Source organism: Lissotriton helveticus, chromosome 9, assembly GCF_964261635.1.
Source record: "Lissotriton helveticus chromosome 9, aLisHel1.1, whole genome shotgun sequence".
NCBI lineage: Eukaryota > Metazoa > Chordata > Amphibia > Caudata > Salamandridae > Lissotriton > Lissotriton helveticus.
Window position 1 is genome coordinate 1,099,084,711 of NC_136070.1, and position 22,393 is coordinate 1,099,107,103.

At 47.4% G+C, this 22,393-nt stretch overlaps 1 protein-coding gene across 3 annotated transcripts in view; it reads right to left on the bottom strand.

Annotated features, from left to right (window-relative positions):
* CFAP20DC (CFAP20 domain containing) overlaps positions 1-22,393 on the bottom strand; it is a 1,807,766-nt gene that overhangs the window by 990,986 nt on the left and 794,387 nt on the right. For all 3 annotated transcript variants that reach the window (XM_078661515.1, XM_078661514.1, XM_078661516.1), the window contains exon 10: positions 20,079-20,189. In XM_078661515.1, coding sequence (XP_078517641.1) covers positions 20,079-20,189 — 111 coding nt within the window. The remainder of the gene's footprint in view (positions 1-20,078; positions 20,190-22,393) is intronic.

A 22,393-nucleotide genomic window follows, 5' to 3' on the forward strand; every position in this document is an offset into this window, starting at 1 on the left:
AAGGGAGAGCTCCTATCTTCACTCCGGTTGTTTATCTGAAGTGAAGGTTTTGTTTTATTTTTAGGGAGATATTGATGCACAACCAAGTTGGGGAGTTGGTGCGGGAAGGGGGAACGAGTTAAGTATCCACTTTTGATCGAAATGGCGCTGTATGCTGGAGGTCCAGATAGATCTGTATGTGAAGCAAAAGATAGACTTGCTTGGATCTCCTGGACAGGCAGAGGGAAGCCATGGTCAATTCCACTCAAGGTACACGAGAAAATGGGAGGGGTACAAGCAGCTCAGCATTCTACACGTGGCACGTTACACCACGTATCATTATGACTGCTATCAATTTCTTAAGCTGGAATATATGCAGGTTGAATGACCACAGAAAAAGCAGACTAGTGCACACATACTTACTAAGATACCATATTGATATCAGTGTTTTACAAGAAAAACAATAAAACACCACCTCTATCACTTAACTACGACACAGACATTGGGGAAATGCATACTCATCCATATATTCTAACTACGCTTGTGGAGTTGCGATATTATTGTGACGCGGATTGGACTGGAAGTTGTCAGAGTCATTGATAGACCCAGAGGGCCGATATGTAATATTGCGGGGCAGTTGGCAGGGGTGGAGGCAATACTGGTGGCGACCTATGGGCCAAACACAGACAGCCCGGAATTTTTCCAAGGCCTTTGAGCAAAGATTCGCTCCACGGACTGCGAGACAATAATATGGGGGGGTGGGTGACTTTAATACTGTGCTATGTGATACAGGAAGGGTCTGTCCTGTACACTACATCCAAAATCGAGCGCCCCACTCAACGCAATAATTGAGGAAGGGAACTTGTTGGATATTTCGAGAAGGAGAAATCCAAATGCACTGGAGGGCACTTGTATAGCGACGCACCAGGGAGCCTGGTCCAGATTGGACTTCTGGCTAGTCACACGTGACTTGGAAACATGAGCGACGGACGTTACCCACCTCCCTCGTACACTTTCAGACCATGCCGAATGTTTGCTTAGATTACTCATGCCTAACACACCGCGGGCAAAGCGATACCAAAGGGGATGATGGACGGAGCATTGGAGCAAATCAAACACTCACCCCTGGACAACTGACCTGGTGTTAATACCTCATCATTCTTTAGCTCACTCCACCACCCCAGTTCAGACATGGCCATATGCAAATCAGTCTGACCCTGTGCCTCATGGCAACAGTCCAGCCCGAACTGCCAAGCCATGTCTTCCCTGGACCAGAAACAAGCATCCTGGGACCGGTGTCTGGCTATTCAGCCGTCATCAGCCAGGCCAGCTTGATTCCAGTGGCAAAGTGAGCAAGGGACCCACGTCTGGCCAACTTAGGGCGAACAAAGCGATACCAATGGGGATAATGGATGGAGCATTGGAGCAAATCATACACTCACCCCCAGTCAACTGATCTGGGTTTAATCCATCATCATTTTATATCTCACTCCACCACCCCAGTTCAGACATGGCCATATGCAAATCAGTCTGACCCTGTGCCTCATGGGAACAGTGCCGCCTGAACTGCCATGCCATGTCTTCCCTGGACCGGAAACAAGCATCCTGGGACCGGTTTCTGGCTAATCAGCCGTCATCAGCCAGGCCAGCTTGATTCCAGTGGCAAAGTGAGCAAGGGACCCACGTCTGGGCATACCCTGCTAACTTAGGGCGAACAAAGCGATACCAAAGGGGATGATGGACGGAGCATTGGAGCAAATCAAACACTCACCCCAAGTCAACTGATCTGGGTTTAATTCATCATCATTACACCGCAGGGGTATTTAGCTGGAGACTTCCCCAAAATGCATTGCTGGATGACGCGTTCAGGGAGGAGATCAAGGGGGATATCGAGGAGTATTTTAACCTTAACATAAGCTCAGTTACATCTCAAGTCTCCCTCTGGGAAGCATTCAAAGTGGTGATACAAGGGAGATGCACTGCGAGACAGGCAGGGGTTTTGCGTTCAATAAGGAGCACCCTGACAAACCTAGAGGGCAGAATCTGGGAACTTGAATCACAATATTATTCCACGAACAACATTATGCTACTTCCATCTAACAGAGAGGTCATCTCGGAGTTTGGGGAGGAGGCACAAAGGGAAGTTAGCTTCCTGGGCAAGAATGCGCGAGCCGGACAATATAGGGAAGGAGATCGGCCGGTCAGAACTCCCGCCAACATGCTAAGGAAACCCCGGTCTGCCACTTTTGTAACAGAAATTTTGGGGGAAGATGGCTTCCTGATTAGAGGCCCGTAAGGAATCTTGGCTAGATTCACACAATTCTACGAGAACATCTGCAGCGCCACTTATGGTGCAAGCTCTCAGGACTTCAAAGAATTTCTAGACACGCCGGAAGTGTTGTGGCTAGAGCGAAGTCACAGGGAATATTTGGATATGCCATTTTCGGTAGAGTATATCGCACAGACAATACGTAGCTTACACTAAGGCAAAGCCCCTGGACCGGATGAGCTCACTACTGCTCCAGCCTCAGAACCGTTGAGACCAAGCTCGACACTCTCACCACACAGCTGGAACAGGTTAAAAACCAGGTGGACACACACTAGACCAGATTGGATCAACTGTGAAAATCGCCACACCAAGCAGCATGAATTCCAGGTCGAGACAAAGGAACAGTTACTGAGCATGGACAAGGTACTTACCCTCATCAGGGCCAAGAACGAGGACCTTGAAGCGAGGTCCCGCCAAAACAACCTTCGAATCAATGGGTTGTCCGAGACAACAGCCATTTCCAAAATGGAAACCTTTGCTGAGGAGCTACTGCGGGATTTGTTTGGGCCCGGGTTGTCCACCATGTTTGTGGTAGAAAAAGTCCACCGAGCTCTGGGTCCCAGGCCCCCAGTCGGGGGTACGCCCCGCCATATCCTAGCAAGACTACTGAACTATCAGGATGGTGACCCCATTCTAAGGATGGCCAGGGAGCAGGGCACAGTCAACTACAAAGGTAACAACATATCTTTCTACCTTGACTTTAGACCAGCGGCGCAGGCGGCCCGCAGGGAGTTCCTACCTGCCAAACGATTACTACTGCAAGCAAAAGTCCCATGTGCGCTCTTATACCCAGCAAAGTTAAAGGTCACCCATGATGGCTCACCTCTCTTTTTCACAGACGCGATGTCTGCTCTGAAGTTTGCCAAACACATTGGAGGAAAGCGCCAGAGTTTGGAGTTGTGTACTACCCAGGTGGTCAGTTCAATAAGTATGTTCACTTGAAGAGTTGTATCAAAAAATCACTTATTTATTTTCAAAGTCATCCGACAAAACAAAGTTCCAGGCAACACATTTCGTGGTGTGGGTCAGCTCCGCGGACCTTAGCCCTTATCAAGGCGGCCACACTCGATCTACGATTACGGACAACCTGCGGTACTGACGCGTGGTTGTAACATTTCAAGACGAGCTCAACGGAGCTGACCCACAACACGTGCACCACAGGACACGGCTGTAGGAAGAACCTCTCTCCTTGCCGTCCCACCAAACAACGATCGCCCTGAAGAAGTTAATTGTTAATGAACGAAACGCGTTGGCTGGAACTTTTTTTTGTCGGATGACTTTGAAAATAAAGAATTGATTTTTTGATACTACTATTGAAGTGAACAAACTTATTAAACTGACCACCTGGGTAATGCACCACTCCAAATTCTGGTGTAGTTCTCTCTCTGCTTTGCAGATGGCACCCAAGAACGGCAGGTGCAGGAGTTGTATGTGCACACCAATCCGAAATATCTTTGGATCTAACACACAGGGAATATAGCAGGGAAGTGTGGCTATCCCGGTCTGCGGTTGCTCGCCTTGTTCCATTACATTGGAGGAAAGAAACACAATGGAAAAGAGGTGTCTGGTTCTCAGCCTGAAGCCAGGCTAAGTAATAATGACTGATCCTGGTCCCTAATTGCTCCGCACTGGGCAATACAAGAGGGATAACTTGTGGACATGGGGTACCTTGATGGTGGACACATAAGAAAATGCAATGTTGGCTTACAAATGTTTATATGTTGCGAAACAATAGTTGATGAGCACTGGGTTATGGATGTATAGCTCTTATCACTGTATCCCGGCTGCCCTGTCCTCGGGCAGGGTAATTTGCCGGTGGTACCTCGGTCCCCAAGGGAGAGCTCCTATCTTCACTCTGGTTGTTTATCTGAAGTGAAGGTTTTGTTTTATTTTCAGGGAGATATTGATGCACAACCAAGTTGGGGAGTTGGTGCGGGAAGGGGGGAACGAGTTAAGTATCCACTTTTGATCGAAATGGCGCTGTATGCTAGAGGTCCAGATAGATCTGTATGTGAAGCAAAAGATAGACTTGCTTGGATCTCCTGGACAGGCAGAGGGAAGCCATGGTCAATTCCACTCAAGGTACACGAGAAAATTGGAGGGGTACAAGCAGCTCAGCATTCTACACGTGGCACGTTACACCACGTATCATTATGACTGCTATCAATTTCTTAAGCTGGAATATATGCAGGTTGCATGACCATAGGAAAAGCAGACTAGTGCACACATACTTACTAAGATACCATATTGATATCAGTGTTTTACAAGAAAAACAATAAAACACCACCTCTATCACTTAACTACGACACAGACATTGGGGAAATGCATACTCATCCATATATTCTAACTACGCTTGTGGAGTTGCGATATTATTGTGACGCGGATTGGACTGGAAGTTGTCAGAGTCATTGATAGACCCAGAGGGCCGATATGTAATATTGCGGGGCAGTTGGCAGGGGTGGAGGCAATACTGGTGGCGACCTATGGGCCAAACACAGACAGCCCGGAATTTTTCCAAGGCCTTTGAGCAAAGATTCGCTCCACGGAATGCGAGACAATAATATGGGGGGGTGGGTGACTTTAATACTGTGCTATGTGATACAGGAAGGGTCTATCCTGTACACTACATCCAAAATCGAGCGCCACACTCAACGCAATAATTGAGGACGGGAACTTGTTGGATATTTCGAGAAGGAGAAATCCAAATGCACTGGAGGGCACTTGTATAGCGACGCACCAGGGAGCCTGGTCCAGATTGGACTTCTGGCTAGTCACACGTGACTTGGAAACATGAGCGACGGACGTTACCCACCTCCCTCGTACACTTTCAGACCATGCCGAATGTTTGCTTAAATTACTCATGCCTAACACACCGCGGGCAAAGCGATACCCAAGGGGATGATGGACGGAGCATTGGAGCAAATCAAACACTCACCCCTGGACAACTGACCTGGTGTTAATACCTCATCATTCTTTAGCTCACTCCACCACCCCAGTTCAGACATGGCCATATGCAAATCAGTCTGACCCTGTGCCTCATGGCAACAGTCCAGCCCGAACTGCCAAGCCATGTCTTCCCTGGACCAGAAACAAGCATCCTGGGACCGGTTTCTGGCTATTCAGCCGTCATCAGCCAGGCCAGCTTGATTCCAGTGGCAAAGTGAGCAAGGGACCCACGTCTGGCCAACTTAGGGCGAACAAAGCGATACCAATGGGGATAATGGATGGAGCATTTGAGCAAATCAAACACTCACCCCCAGTCAACTGATCTGGGTTCAATCCATCATCATTTTATAGCTCACTCCACCACCCCAGTTCAGACATGGCCATATGCAAATCAGTCTGACCCTGTGCCTCATGGGAACAGTGCCGCATGAACTGCCATGCCATGTCTTCCCTGGACCGGAAACAAGCATCCTGGGACCGGTTTCTGGCTAATCAGCCGTCATCAGCCAGGCCAGCTTGATTCCAGTGGCAAAGTGAGCAATGGACCCACGTCTGGGCATACCCTGCTAACTTAGGGCGAACAAAGCGATACCAAAGGGGATGATGGACGGAGCATTGGAGCAAATCAAACACTCACCCCAAGTCAACTGATCTGGGTTTAATTCATCATCATTACACCGCAGGGGTATTTAGCTGGAGACTTTCCCAAAATGCATTGCTGGATGACGCGTTCAGGGAGTAGATCAAGGGGGATATCGAGGAGTATTTTTCCCTTAACATAAGCTCAGTTACATCTCAAGTCTCCCTCTGGGAAGCATTGAAAGTGGTGATACAAGGGAAATGCACTGCGAGACAGGCAGGGGTTTTGCGTTCAATAAGGAGCACCCTGACAAACCTGGAGGGCAGAATCAGGGAACTTGAATCACAATAATATTCCACGAACAACATTATGCTACTTCCATCTATCAGAGAGGTCATCTCGGAGTTTGAGGAGGAGGCACAAAGGGAAGTTAGCTTCCTGGGCAAGAATGCGCGAGCCCGACAATATAGGGAAGGAGATCGGCCGGTCAGAACTCCCGCCAACATGCTAAGGAAATCCCGGTCTGCCACTTTTGTAACAGAAATTTTGGGGGAAGATGGCTTCCTGATTAGAGGCCCGTAAGGAATCTTGTCTAGATTCACACAATTCTACGAGAACCTCTGCAGCGCCACTTATGGCGCAAGCTCTCAGGACTTCAAAGAATTTCTAGACACGCCGGAAGTGTTGTGGCTAGAGCGAAGTCACAGGGAATATTTGGATATGCCATTTTCGGTAGAGGATATCGCACAGACAATACGTAGCTTACCCTAAGGCAAAGCCCCTGGCCCAGATGAGCTCACTACTGCCTTCTACAAGGCTTATGCGACTGAGTTGGCTCGGCAGCCCATGCGTGAAGCAGTGATCATCACGCTGCTGAAGCCTGGGAAAGACAAAGAGGAAGTGGACTCTTATAGACCACTATCATTAATTAATGTAGATGCTAAGATATTAGCTAAATTGATAACGGGCCGTCTACAGCCATTGCTCCCACTAATAGCGGGACCGGATCAGTCCGGCTTTATACCAGGAGGTCCACATCCCACAATCTCAGAACCTATTTCTTTGTGCTGCATTATTTAAACCCGCAGTTTCCAGCTGTGGGGGTGTTTCTTCGTACTAAAGCGTTCAACTCCCTGGAGTGGCCATATCTATTTGCTATCTTAGAACGCGTGGGGTTTAGCCCGCTGTTCTTAGGACTAATTTGATTGCTATACACAGAACCAGCAGCCAGAATCAGACTGAACGGTAGGCATATTCGTGGCATTGCTGGGATATTGGTGCTAGCCCTGATCAATCTACATGATCACGATTGCATGCATTTTTGTACCATGAGTTTGACGTTGAGTTTCGAGTCATGTTTGTTGTCTTAAATCGCATTAGCGATACTGTGTTCTCTTTGCTTTCATGCAGGCTTCACACATTTACACCTTTGGCTGTTTGGTTACTCTGACACTAACCCTTGAGGCATACACCCAGTGGCAGGGGATGCTGCTAGCGGCGCGTGTGCTTATGTAAAGAGTGAGAACGCTTCTGGGTTTTAACTATTGCTTTTAAGAATTGTATTTTGCACATTCAACTTACCTCACTACTCTCCCTAGCCCCGGTCCAACGCGGCAAGTGCCGATTGTTCAGAGGGTTTACTAGGAGCAATATTCTCTTCCTGTTTGGGGTCAGCGCTCTAAGCTCTTGCACGCCTAACACTTTTTTTTTTTTTTTTTTTTTGGTGCAAGATTTTTATTTCACATCGTCACAGAGTTAATATACACTTTCTACGCCTACAACCTGGCGAGGCCGGCATTGCATTGGTTGGTGTCATCAAACATTGCTCTGTACATACACAGCCCATCAGCCGACAACCGAGGGTCCGGCGGCGTGTCGATATATGCATTATCAAGTGTGTAATTAGACAACGTGTGACGCCGGTACTTTGGTATTGATGATCTTACATTTTGTTCAGTTTTTTTTGTTTTCTAAACCTTTACAGTAGCAACCCCCGGAACCTGGAGGTACATTTCAACTCCACCCCCCAGACGAAAAATATGAAAAAAATAAAATAAAATAGAAATAATAATACTAAGAACATATATAGCACTGCATCACAGCATTCTCCTCCCTCCATCACTACAGCGATTAAACTCCCCTACCCTCGGTCGGTCTATGTCAATTCAGCTCTGCCTGCGGTTCTTGGTCTGCCGAGGTTGACGCCAAGTATTGTCTAAAGGGCGTCCAATAGTCTCTGGGGCGCGAGCCCGCCGGCAACTCCTCTTCATATGCGGCCAGCGTGTCACAGCAATACGCCAAGTCCTCCAACCAGTTTTTAACTTTAGGTCGTAGTTTGCTGCTCCAGTGTAATGACACTCTCCTTTTTGCCATGAGTAGGGCAATCACGCACAGTCTTCTCCTTTGCGCTTTCAGCTGCGGCACCAACCCCAGCAGACACACCTTGGCTGTGCATGGTAGCTCCGTACCCAGCATGACATTGAGGGCTTGGATCACCTGAACCCAATATCGTGCAATCAAGTTACAATGCCACGCTAAGTGCATAAAATCAGCATTGTCTTGGCCACATCGTACACAGTTGGAGTTATCCCTTAAACCATACCGGTGCAGCCTGTTGGGTGTGTGATACACTTGATGCAGGTATTTATAGTGTATAAGTCTCAGATTGCCATTCGGCGTCAGCATACCCGTCATAACACAGGATGTCTCCCATTCCTCATCTGTCAGTGTATCCTCTAGTGAAGTGCACCACCTCTCCCGGGCCCGTGTAGCTGTGTTCCCTATGTGTGCCTGCGCGCTGCTGTAGAGTCTAGAGACCAAGTGTGATGCGGAGGGAGAGGCAAGGACCATTTGCAGTGGGGCCAGTGTCTGCGGTTCAGCCGGGAATGTCGGATAATACTCCTTCACTGCTCGTTGTAGTCGATAGTAGTTGAAGCTAAAGAGCAGTGTCGGGTTTTTAATGTAAGTCAGCTCGTGTAGTGTCACAAACTTCCCGTCCTTATACAGGTCGCCCCATCTGTCTATGCCAGCCTGCTTTAGTAGGTCCATACCAACTTGTTCCTGAGTCACAGAAATGGCTGGATGGTGTGCTAGTGGGAGTGCGGGTGCATAAAGGGGCGCGTTGTGTGCTGTCTTGCCAAGCAGTTTCCACGCTTCGATAGTGGCATTTACCGGATTGATATCCTGTGCATGCAGTCGCGGTCTGCTGTGAGGTAGAATGCTCGTCAGTGGGATCGGGTCTGCATCTCCCTTTTCCACCGCTACGTGCGTTAGGAAGGGTATTTCATGGAACCAGTAGTGTGCGAATTGCGCCTGGGCGCACAGATAGTAGAGGTACATATCTGGGACCTTAAACCCACCCTGTGCGTACGGCAATGTCATTGTTTGTAGATCTATCCTGGCCTGTTTCCCAGCCCATATCAAGGATAGCAGAAGTGATTTTATGTTACGGAACACTTCTGCGGGGGGTTTAATGGGTATGTTGTTAAACAGGTACAGAAATTTTGGTAACAGTACCATTTTCACTATAGCAAGCCTGTCGGCCAGTGACAGTGGCAGTCCAACCCATCTCTTAATTTTATCTTCCAGCGAGGATATGACTCTCCCGTAATTGGCGCGGATAACCAATTCCGGGTCCCTGTGGAACCACACTCCTAGATATTTAGTCGGCTCGTCTTGCCATTCCAGAGGATAGTCCAGTGTGGTAGGCTTAGTTCCGTCAGTTAGTGCAAGCACTAGGGATTTGGACCAGTTAATCTGCAGCCCTGAATGCTGACCATATTTAATGTATTCCCGCAACAGCGGGTTGAGATGCTGGTCAGGGTTCTTAACATACAGGACCATGTCGTCAGCATATAGAGATATGTGTATAGGTCGTGCTGGAAGTTGAATGGCTGAGTGATGGTAATGCTGTCGTATCTTGCACGCCAGTGGCTCGAGCACTAGGGCAAATAACATTGGCGAGAGCGGGCATCCCTGTCTGGTGCCGCGTTCGATGGTAATTGGGTCAGAGAGGTGTTTATTAACCCTAATACGCGCAGTGAGATTCGTATATAACATAGTAATCCAGCCAGTAAACAGTGGCGGGAACCCCATTCGAATCAGTACCGCGTGGAGGAAGGGCCAGTCAATGGTGTCAAAGGCTTTGGCCGCGTCTAGGAGGACCGCCACCGCTTGTATGTCCGGGGCCAAGTAGTGTGCCAGTGCAAATAGGGTGCGGGTATTGTGCGTGGTTGACCTGTCCGGGATGAAACCCGACTGGTCAGGCCTAATCAGTAGCGGCATGAGTGGTTTCAGTCTGTCCGCTAGTAGGCTTGCCAGTATTTTGGTGTCCACATTGATGAGCGAGAGAGGACGATATGAGTCGCATTGGTCTTCGTCCTTTCCGGGCTTCAACATGGCAATCAGGAGTGCCTCTCTCATTGATGCTGGTAGCGTCTGTGCCTCATGTGAGGCTTCATAGAGTTGCACTAGGTGGGGCGCTAGGATGTCTGCGTATGCTTTGTAGAACTCGATCACAAAGCCGTCTGGTCCCGGGGCCTTGCTATTGGGGAGACGACTAATGGTGTCTACGACCTCCTGTGTCGTGATAGGGCGTGCTAGGTAGTCCCTGTGTCCGTCTGCCAACCATGCTATTTCCACATCTGCCAGGTAAGTCAGCAGGTCCTCTTGCGGTGTGACCGGTCGTGCTCTGTATAGTGCTCCGTATGTGCCCATAAATTCCCCCATGATGGTCTGTATGTTATGCGTGCGTTCGCCTTGCGCGGTTTGAATCACCTCAATGTGCTGCGGTGCCCTGCCCTTACAGATTTTCTCAGCTAGTGCTCTGCCGGGTCTGCCCCCCTCGCCGTATCTCCTGGCCGTCGTTCGTTTGAATATGTATTTTAATTAATCTGTCGCAAATGATTGGTGTTCTGATAAAAGGGCCCTAATGTCTCCCAGTAGTGCAGCATCTCCTGTGAGTGTGTATCGTCGTTCCAGTTCTTGTATTTCCCCCTCCCGCCTCTGTAATTGATGTCGTATGTCCCTCAGTATGCCAGAAGTAGTGCTTATGCATACGCCCCGGATAGTTGCCTTGAAGGCTTCCCACAGGAGGCATGGGTCTTCCGTTGTGGGTGTGTTTAGCTCAAAATAATCTGTAATTGCCTTCAGAATGGTGTCCGTGTATACTGGATCCCTTAGTGCTTGTGCGTTGAATCGCCATACATACGGTGGCGGCACATAATGAGGGATAATTAGCTTTATTAGCACAGGGCTATGGTCTGATATTGTCCTGGGGAGGTGCTTGACGTCTTTCACCCATGCCAGTGTGTCCTGAGTGCCCAGCCAGAAGTCTATCCTGGACCAGCTGTTATTAGCCGCGTTTATGTGCGTCGCCTGACAGTCCCCGGGGTGCTTTACCCTCCATATATCAACCAGGTGTAAGTCCGTCATCGCTTCTTGTAACATTGCCCTCGCCTTGACATGCGGTTCCAGGGTGTGTTGTGTTCTGTCCAGCCCATCTTTAAGCGTGACATTAAAATCACCCCCCCATAGTATATTGTCTGCCTCAACATCTGCCAGCGTGTGCCACAAGGTTTCGTAGTAGTTGGAGTCGTCTATATTCGGGCCATATACATTCACTAGTGCAAGCTGTTGGTGTCTCACCTTGCCCACTACCACTACGTATCTGCCATCCGTGTCTTTGCGTGTGTCCGTGATTTTAAAGTGGGTTCCCTTTTTTATCAGTATACTGACGCCCCTCGAGAAGGTTGAATATTCAGAGCTAGTGATCGATTCCGCCCACCTACTCCCTAGTTTCGAAGTGTTTGTGGGTGCCATGTGTGTTTCCTGTAGAAAGGCCACATCCACACTAAGTCTATCCAGATATGCAAACATGTGTCGTGTCTTTTTCGGACTCCCCAAGCCTCGTATGTTCCACGTGATAAAGTTTAGCGTGTTAGGGTGCGTCATTGCTGAGCATCTGGCTGTCGATCCTGTGTGTTAGTGTTCGGTATATTGACCAGCTTGCCACTTAGCAATTCTGTGCTGTGCGTGTGTTGTACGAGTCCTAATGGGAGCATGTTAAAAACCACTTTAATCCAAGCAATGGATGAAGTTGCAATGCTTCTCAGATACAGTGCATACATTTGAACCTTCCCCAACCCCCTTTTCCACCCCCCTCCCACTTCAGCACCCAAACTTTGCCAAAGCCATCCCCATAAGAACTTCAAAACAATATCGAAACTTGAGTTGGGGTACACCCGCGTGGGGGTGTCGCCAAGAGCACATGTCTCCATCCACATAGTGGATGTGGACGGGTGAAAAATTTCAGTCGCAGATGTGACTTAATTTGTCTCCCATCTCCCCCCCTTGCGACGCTTCAGGGTGAGGCAGCAACTATCTCCAAAGACAGTTTAACCGTGCTCTGTAGAGCGCGAGATAGTGCGCTCCAATGCGCCTACGGCGTGCCTTCAGGAGAGGGTTCCACATTGGACATGAGCGCTGCTGCGGCAGTTTAAAGGTTATGCATCCCTACCGTGTTAGTGATCAGTTGCAAACATGTACCTTGCGTCTTGTGGTGCAACATTTACTCACTGTTCAGACAGTCTTGTAGGCATACATCGCAGCCAAAGGGAAAAATGAAAAAGTCTCTCTCGCACCGCAGCTCAATGCGACCCGGCATCTGCCCAGGTCGGCCAGATCAAGTTCCAGCGGTCCACGTACTCGCAGCAGCCCTGCAGTTTGGTCATTAATCGTTGTCGCTCAGCCTGTCTCCCTTTTCCCGCTCTTTGCGGCGTTTGCCGAGCGTCTTGACATATTCGTGCGCGGCCTGCACCGTCTGGAGTATCACTGGTTTGCCCTCAGTAATAATTCTGAGTTTCGCTGGGTAGAGCATTGCATATCCGACTCCCATGTCACGGAGTTTCTGTTTGACGGAGGCGAATTCTTTTCGCGCCATTTGCACAGCCATGGTGTGGTCGGGATAGAACTCCAGGGTGCTTCCCTGATACGTAACCTTGCCTTTTTCTCGTGCAAGCCGTAGTATAGTGTCTCTGTCCCGGTAATTGAGGACTCGGGCGATGATCATCCTAGGAGTGGCCCCCGGCTTAGGTACGGGTGCCAGGGAGCGATGAGCACGTTCTATCAGGAAGACCTCTGAGAAGCTTTCCGTGCCAAATATGTCCTTCAACATGGCCTCCACGTACGCCTCCATCCTGCCGGTGTTGGTCGTCTCCGGCAGGCCCGAAATGCGTACATTATTGCGGCGTGACCTAGCTTCTTGGTCCTCCACCTTCGCTTTTAGGGTTTCCAGCGTTTTTGCCATGGCGCCATATGACTTTGACGTGTCCCTTGAGAGATCTTCAACCGTCGATATTCGTTGTTCTGCTTCCACCAGGTGTTCCTCATGGTTCTCCATTTTCGCCGTCATGGCGTCTACCCGCAGGACGACCGCGTCCATCTTGTTGTTCATTTCCTGCAGGCTCTGCTGGATAGCGCGCAGGACCCCTTCCATGCTAGTGTCGTCTTCCGGGTCGTGATCCCTCTCCGCGTCTGTGGCAGGCGCTGTTTTTGGCGTTTGTTTCTTCGATCCGAAGGGTAATTTTGATTGACTCTTATCCGGCTTCCCCATGCCGCTGGAGGGCACAATCGGACTACTGGTGCGCTGCACCGGGCTGGTTGCAGCTGTGGATATTATCGTTGTTCTCTTCCGCCTCGGCGAATTGCCCTGTGTCCCTATCGACGCTGATCTACTCATTTGTCCCCTCTCTGTTCATGTCATGGGAACCTATGTGCGCTGCTGCAGGGGTCGTACCACCTTTAACGCGCCGTCCTCGATATCCCTGCTGAAGTGAAAGGCGCCTGTAAGCCCAACAGGGTGCGATTATCTTGAATCAACCGTGCCACTTCCCTGCATGGTAAACTCGCTGGTCAGCTAGCATTTAGTGTTGTGGAAAGCCTTCACGCTGAGCCTGCACCTTAGCGCTTGTTCACCATTGGCGAATGTCCTTGGCCCAGGATTTGCTCGTTTTTTTTTTTGTTTTTTTTTCCCTCAATCCGCCAGCCATCCCCTCCAGTCAACTGCTGCACATCTGAGCCGCTGCCCGCCGCTCCAGTACTCACTCAGGGTCATTCCAGGCTTGGCGCGCCGTTTTCAGCCCCTTTCGCTGTGCGTTTCACTGTGTCCGCCATTTTGAAGGTCGTGGAACGCACCTCCGTCTCCAGTCCGGCACCGTTTTCGGGGGCATTCAGGGCTCTGTCCCAGGCATCGCTGCAGTATTGCCGTCTTAGCGCGAGGTTGGGGCTGCTTACAGGTCGCGTTCAGGGGCTGTTAGCACTTGTTCGAGTCAGTGTCCCGGGTCGCGATCGCCGCCATCTTGGATCGCTGATTGGCGCTGCCGCAAATTTCCTCGCCCTCTCCTTATTGCTGCACGCCGCGTCGCTGTAATGTCAGCGTCGCGTTACTCCCATCTTCCGATCACCATTTCTCTGTCCGTGGCGGGCAGAGATGCAGTTTTGGGGGATATAGGGCCGCTGTTCCTTCACCCGTCCGGCGTAGCTGACTTACACGCCAGCCATTCCGCAGTGCGCCCTCTAGCGCCCCCTGCGCGCCTAACACTACTTAACTTTCTCCTAATTCGGACGCGCGCAGCAGGCGCGCCAGCGGCGCGCCAAAGGCAAGCCCGTCTGTGCCCGTCCGCGCCAGGACGCCTGGTAGTTTTAAGGAAAATATTCCTATTTATAGCGCGCAGACTTTGTTGAACCTAAGAACCATCCCAGACATAAAATGTCTGCACTCGATGTCCCCTACCAACAATCTCTTAAGTTGCCCCACTGCAATTTTAAATTTCAACTTCATGGTATGGAGACCCAGGGGTCTGATCCTCCATTAAAATTCTTCCTTTTAAATTGTCGTTCCCTCCCTAAACATTCAGTTGAATTAACACTCCTTATAGAAGACCTCAAACCTGACGCTTTATTCCTGACTGAGACTTGGTTACAGGAGGAAGCTGACCCAGCCATCACTCAGATCTTACAATCAGGGTATCTAATACACAGAGTGAATAGTAAGACTGGAAGAGGTGGTGGTTTGGCCATTATTTTTAAAGATATCTTCTGTTGCCGGTCCTCTAGTGAGGAGTTACCGGATTGTGAAAGAATGTCTTTTTCGTTGGAATTAGTACCTTTTCTGGTCTGCTACTTTACCGGCCTCCTGGACACATAGGACATTTCCTTAGTACACTTCCGACCTTTGTTGCCGAAGCAGCACTGATCCCAGCCAACTTTACAATACTAGGGGATCTTAATTTCCATTTGGATGACCCCTTGAACCATTTAGCCTCAGACTTACTAACTAGCCTTTCGGCTCTCCAAATGGTGCAAAAGGGCTTCGCCCCCACGCACAGTAGGGGTCATCTCCTTAACTCTGTGCTTTATAACATTCAGAATCTCTCGGTAGGCACCCCCATCCCTCTCTCATGGACTAATCACCTACTAGTCCCCTGGTCTGGGATACTACAGTCCTTTCTTCCATAGAGAGTGCGGTTCCTCTTCTGGAAAGGAAATGGTCAAATCTCTCTATAAGTCAATGGTCCACAATATTAAGCGCCACCACCCCCTCCATTGATTTAGACCTTGAAAAGGCTAAAAGCAATTTTAACTTTTAAATACAAAAGTCACTAGATTCACTACTTCCAAAGAAACTTCTTCATAAGAAACCTAAACAAAAATCGGCACCAGGGTTTTCCCCCAAACTAAGAGGACTCAAGCAAAATTGTAGGAAACTTGAAAGAAGTTGGCGACAGAACCTAGCAGTCGAGAGGAAAATTATTTATAGAGAGGCAATTAAGAACTACAAGGCCGAAATTAAAATCGCACAATCCTCATTTAATGAAGACAATATTAGTGCAGCTGCCAATTCCCCGAAGGAGATATCCCGCATTGCTAAATCTCTCATTACTATACCGCAAAAATCCCCCAACCCAGAGGATGCACAAGCCCGCTGCAACAATCTGGCGGAATACTTTTATCAAAAAATCCAGCTGATATCCCAATCCCTCGCCAGAGTGAGTCTGCAACCTTTCGCACTGAGAGTCTTCATCCTGACCCACAGTGCTCTCTAGCAGAGTTCCCTCTGCTAGATAAGGGTTTGTTGAACACACTCATCTTCAAGGTAACATCAGGCTCGCCTAGGGACCCTGCTCCTCCTCGACATCTCACTTCAGTGATTAATGCTATTTGCCCAGTCATTTTGAAAATCCTCAACGCATCCATTACTTCGGGAAAGGTACCACCGGTATGGAAATGTGCTCAGGTCAGAGCCTTGCCGAAAAAACCCAACTCAGACCTCTCTAATATGGCCAATTATAGCCCCATTTCTCACCTTCCCTGGCTGAGCAAGCTGGTGGAGAGACATATAAACTCTACCCTAGTCCACTATCTAGAGTCTAATCATTTACTCCACGACTCCCAGACATGGTTCCGTCCTAAGCTTGGGACAGAGACGGCCCTCTTGGCAGTAACAGAAGAAGCAAGGAGACTCTTAGATCAGGGTGGCTCAGCAGCAATTATTTTGCTGGATCTCAGTGCCGCTTTCAACACGGTAGATAATAACCAGGTTTCTGAGGATACAGCCACCTCAACTCGATGGCCTCTTAGCTGTGGGGTTCCTCAGAGCTCCTCCCTGAGCCTCTGGCTGATATGGTGCTTCCATTCGGCATAAAAATCATGACCTACGCAGATGACACTCAACTGGTGGTGGCATTAACCCACCCCGAGGGGTCATCATGCACTTTCTGGGCACTTGCCTAGAGGCGGTAGCTGAATGGATGGCACTTTCTCACCTTAAGCTAAATGGGGACAAGACAGAACTAATGCTACTCGGCAAGTCTCTCTCACCTTCCCCGGCCTTCGCCTGGCCGACCTGTCTTGGCATTATGCCTGCACCAAAGCATCAGATCAAGAGCCTAGGCATATGGCTTGACAGTTCCCTCTGTTTTAATCATTAGGCCTCTCTGATCTCAGCCACCTGCTTTGGTCTAATGAGAATGTTAAGGAAAATTCTTCCTATATTCCCCTTTCAGGCTCGGAGGATCTTGGTGCAAGCCCTTATCCTGTCCTGCCTAGATTATGGGAACGCCCTGTACTTGGGCACCCCTCAGGCCACTATTCAAAAACTGCAGGTGATCCAGAACTGTGCGGCTCGCTTACTCCTTGAGATTCCTCTGAGACAATCAGTGAGATCCGCACTGAGAGAACTTCATTGGCTGCCAATTCAGTCCAGGATCCGATTTAAAGCCATGTGTGTGGCCCACAGAGCCATATGGAAAACTGGACCTGCTATTACCCATCCTCTGGTCACTCCCTACCAACCTTCAAGGAGTCTCCGCTCAAGCGCTGCCTTCCTCGCCACCACGAGGAAAGTACAGAGATCAAGGTGGGGTGGACGCTCCTTTTCTTGGAATGCCTCCACTTTCCGGAATTCCCTGCCCCCTTCTCTTTGGAAGGATTCCAATCTACAATCCTTCAGTAGACTCCTCAAAACTCATCTTTACACTATTACCTAATAACTTGCCATGCCTAATGTATGTTCGTCTTAAGCGCTACTAGGCCTCCGGGTAGAAATGCGCTTTATACATTTCTTTTCATTCATTCATTCATTGCAGCCTTTTCCAATCACCAGGCCCTCTCTCCCCTCTCCTATTTGCTATTGTGATGGAACCACTGGAGGCGAGGCTGCGCCAACATCATGCAGCCAGGGGATTGGGCTTCAGCATGCGGGGGCTATTGGTCTCATTATACGCAGATGACATCACCCTGTATATCTTGGACCCCGCAGCCAATTTAGCCCCAGTGCTTCGTGAACTGATTACGTTTGGAGGGCTGTCAGGTGTATCACTAAATTTGGCAAAATCCACAATATTTCTGTTAATGGACAGTACACAGCCATTCCCAATAGGATACCCCCTACAATGGGCGGATGGCCCTGTGAAATTTCTAGGGATCTGGTTATGCAGAGATGTACAGGAGCTCTGGACTTTGAATTTTGGTCTTGCTGTTGAATGGTTGAGAGAGAATGTGTCTGCTTCGGGTGGACTGCTGCTTTCATTAGCAGGCAGAATAGCTATAACCAAGATGGTGGTACTGCCTAAATTCTTGTACCTTTTTGTAAATATACCTTTTCCACTGACCCAGGCGTTTTTCAGATCGGTCCGTACCTTACTGATCTCATTGGTGTTTGCAGGTAAGCAAGCGAGAGTCTCCTGGGAACTTCTCACCTTGCCGCTCACACAAGGCGGAATGGGTGCTCCAGACACACCGCTGTATGCCTAATGTGCGCAGGCTCAGTTTCTGCACTTTTCAGCCACACACGTCAGTAAAGATTGATGTGGCGGCCCCAGTCCCTTTGCAGACTGTATTATTCAAACCGTTTAAGAGACCAATAGATGAGATTGTCATGGTGGAGTCCTTGCGCTGGGCATGGAGTCACCTACGAAACAGAGCCCGAATGCAAATATTATATGTACCTTTCATAAAACTTGCACATAATCCCATGCACCCTGTCATGTAGGAGAGTGCCATCCGGGTAGCTGCTAAGTCACTCGGACTTCAAAGTTTTGCAGATCCGTACACTGGAGACGATTTTATTCCCCCACCGACAACATCAGGGGAAGCTTCCCGGAGTTATTTTTTTATTATAAACTAAGGGCAACTTGTAGACAGCTGCTTGCCGACTTCCCGTGCTCCCCCCAACACACCTTGCAGGCACTAGAGAACACACTGACGAACCCTCGCCCCGCCGGCTTATAACCAGGCTGTACGGTGCTACGCAGGGTTCCGGTAACACAGTCGCAAACCTGCAGAATTGGAACTCGCAATTACCAGTACAGATCACAGAAGAGCAATGGGCTTTTTGCTGAGTATAAGTTAAGACTCATTCACTTTAAATACCTACACAGATACTACAGAACCCCGGGTAAGCTACTCAGCATGGGTGTTAGAGGCAATGACAAATGCTGGCGTTGCGGACTTGTCCCAGCATATTTTTTACACAATGTTTACACATGGCGTGGAGTTGCCCAGTTGTGTACAGGAGGAGGAGGGGGGTGGCAATGCGATTCACGATGAGCAGGTGGAGATGTAACACAGTGGGATGGTTAACCTAGATATGTGTAGGTCTGGTGGCAGGTGTTGGAGTGAGATGTGGTAACAATGTTTAAATACAAAGGTCTGGGCTGCGCTCCTTTCCCATAAAACGCAGTAATGCTTTAATTTATTGGCTCATAGCTGTGAATTGCAAATGCCACCTAGAGATATGCTGTCTATTTGCTTGTAAGAAAAGCTGTATAACCCAAGAGAAATAAGTTGACCTGTTGGATAAATGTATTACCCTCATGCACAACGAATGTATCAATGCCATCTAGACCTGGTTGATTGTATTGTGGTTGTTTTTGTTTTCGAAATGCCAATAAACAAAATTAAGAAAAAAAAAAGAATTACTGAGAAATATCCAGTTGATGTATATTATTTCTCCAACAATTCAAAAGCATAGTGAAAAAAACGCAGAGAGCCTGACGCAGAGTTTGTAAATGTTTTGGAGATAAGTGTAAATTGTGCACAGGGTGGAAAAAGGCTGACATCATTAGGGCAGCTGTATTGTGCAATGTCCAACCCGAAAAAGTAGAGGTTGGACACCATGACTTAAATAGCTTGCTGCACTCACATTCTTCCATCATCAATGATTTGCAGCAGTATGTTTATAGACATTACTACCAATGTGTCTTTGTTACAACAACATCCTTGATCAATAAATAATACATTTGCAAACAATGATAGACAAATGATCCTATTAATCAAGCAATAATCAAAACATGAGAGGCAATATATTTTTGATCAAAGCAAATGGAGACGGATGGCATGCTATGATCTTGATTGCAAAAGGATAAACTACATCTCCTTCCTAGAGTAACTGGGCATTATACACTGGATCACTGGCTTGGGACCAAAGTTTGAAAAATTGGCTGAACAGGATAATAATTTTACTACATTAGCGGGAAAAATAACAAGCAGAAATCAAAACAAATTGCAGTTAGAATTAGGATAAAACATTTCAATTCACCTTGAAGGTGGGTAAGCAGAGTGTGCAAAGCTCATCCTCTTTGCTTAGTTAAGGACAACACTCAATTTTTAAGAAGGAAATGAAAATGATCCATTCGAGGCATTCTTAAGGAAATACATGTTATCCATATTCCGTTGTCATCTTACCATTACTGGTTTCATTTCTATCTTTGCCAGCACTTTTTACTCGCAGTCTTCTCGTGTTACTTCTCTCTGCTGAAGCATCCTGTGGTGGGTGTGGTTGAATGGTAGGCTGATCTGTTGATTCATTGAGCAGCAAAAACCAAAAAAATTCATGATTATTCTTCATCCCACATCTCTTAAAATGTATAGCGAAAACAATATACCTATGCCAAGACACCTCACTCTAAAGCACACAACACTATTAATAGAAATGTGATTAATGCCATACATAAATAAAAAAAACACACAAAATGTCCCTTAACCTCAGTTTAAGACACATTATGGTTATGTTCTAAACCCTAAAAATAATGATGATCCTTGTTATGGTTATCTCAAGAACCCTAACCTCCTGTCCCTCTCTAAAGCTCTGACACAGAAGGTACACAATATCACAGAGGGCAGTGCAAGTGGCTTACATGACATCACCGATGGAGAACAACATTTACCATTATATGCATATGAAGCCTCCACAGCCTGGAACCTTCTCCCCCTCAGCCTACGTCTGGAACCCTCCCACATAGTGTTCCGTAGGAAACTTAAAACATTCCTGTTTCCCAATTAAAACACTCCCTCCCCCCTCCCCTCTGGATATCGTCAGGTTTATAGCGCGGGGATGCCTACGGGTCACCAGGCGCTCTAGAAATCGCGAAAATAAAATAAATAAATAAAATAAATGAAGGTCTGCTGCAATTTGACTGACGTTATGAACAGCCAGACTCACAAGAGGGGAAGTAAAAGGCTTTAGTGCCACTAAAAACCATACAGAGCTGAATTCCTATTGCAGTTTGTAAGAAATTAGCTTAAAGGCTGAGGGGGGTGAAACACTTTTTAGACAGCAACCACAATACCTGTGAGGGTGCAGTGACAACCTAACTCCAAATTAACCTGTGGTTAACCCACTGGTAGCCTGGCACAGAGCAGCCACGCTTAACTTAGAGTTAATGTATAAAGTATTTAGGAGGTGGTGACCTAGGATTGCACTATTTTTGTCTGAAAGAATCCCTTTCTCTCTCTTCACAAATCCGTAGGATTGTCACCATAATCTTTCTAAATAGAACCGTCTGAATTTTAACTTTATCCACAACTACGTCGCACTTCTGGGATTAATAAGACTCCCAAGGATCTTATCAATAGGTAAGACAACCTTTTAGTAACCCCAGCAATTTAACAACAACCATAACATGGGAACGCAACTCTACAGTGTACCGTGGGAGGGCATAAGGTATATAAAAATAGTCGAGCTCTCCGGTATAAATTGGGTACAAACATGGCAGTTACGATAATATGTTGATAGACCCATGTAGCAAGTGTTAATAACAGTCGACAGGACTTCCATAGTGTTACAATTATATTCTTTGGAAGAGCATGGTCTAAGGGGCACAATATGTGATGTGTTGATCTAGGTATGGCAATTTGTGACATAGATCTTATCATGTACAAATTTGTAATTGTATGTAAATCTATTGTAGGAAAATTGTACAGACCCTTCAATTCGACAGACAACCAAAGAATGTCTTGATAAAGGTGGACTACATTTACTCAAAACCACCGACACGCGTCGATGCTCCTGTATAGTACAATTAAAACCTGCACCATCAATGTTTATATCTAAAAATTTATAGTGATAAAACAGTTGTGTATACAATTGGGATTTCTTTTAATGTACAAATTGTATTTTACCATTTGTGTGTTTTACAAACCTTTGTCTGTCCTTTGTCTTATGCAGGTCGCAATACAAGTGTTATTGTTGTTTCATACATTTTTTATGTACCATAATTTGTATAGAATGTGTTTATGAATTGTTTTTAATCATACTTTGAGTATAATACATTTGTTAATCTTTTCACTTCTGTGCTTATATGAGTTCTTACAGACAGAATGTTTTTGAGGCTAAGTTTTAGCTTGTGTTGTAATATTTTTCAAGGGAATAATTTCTTTTTCACTGGGTAAAGTATTTATGCAGCATTTCAAACAGTAATACAGTGAAAACACAACACAACTAGAATCCCACACCAATTTAGTAAAATGGAGTACACTTTCATAAATAAAACAAGAACAATACTCCAATCAGTAGAACCAGAGATATGCAGTTTTACAGATTCCACTGAAAATAGTACCAAAGAGCTCAAGGCGCTGACTGTGGTTATTTGGTCTCACCCGATCGGGACAAAGTCACAAGTTCAGGACGACCACGATAGAGTGCAGATCATCTAAAGGGACTACTTAGGCTAACTGAATAGAGAACCTTAATCCTACTTGCAAAGAGATACGGAGACACG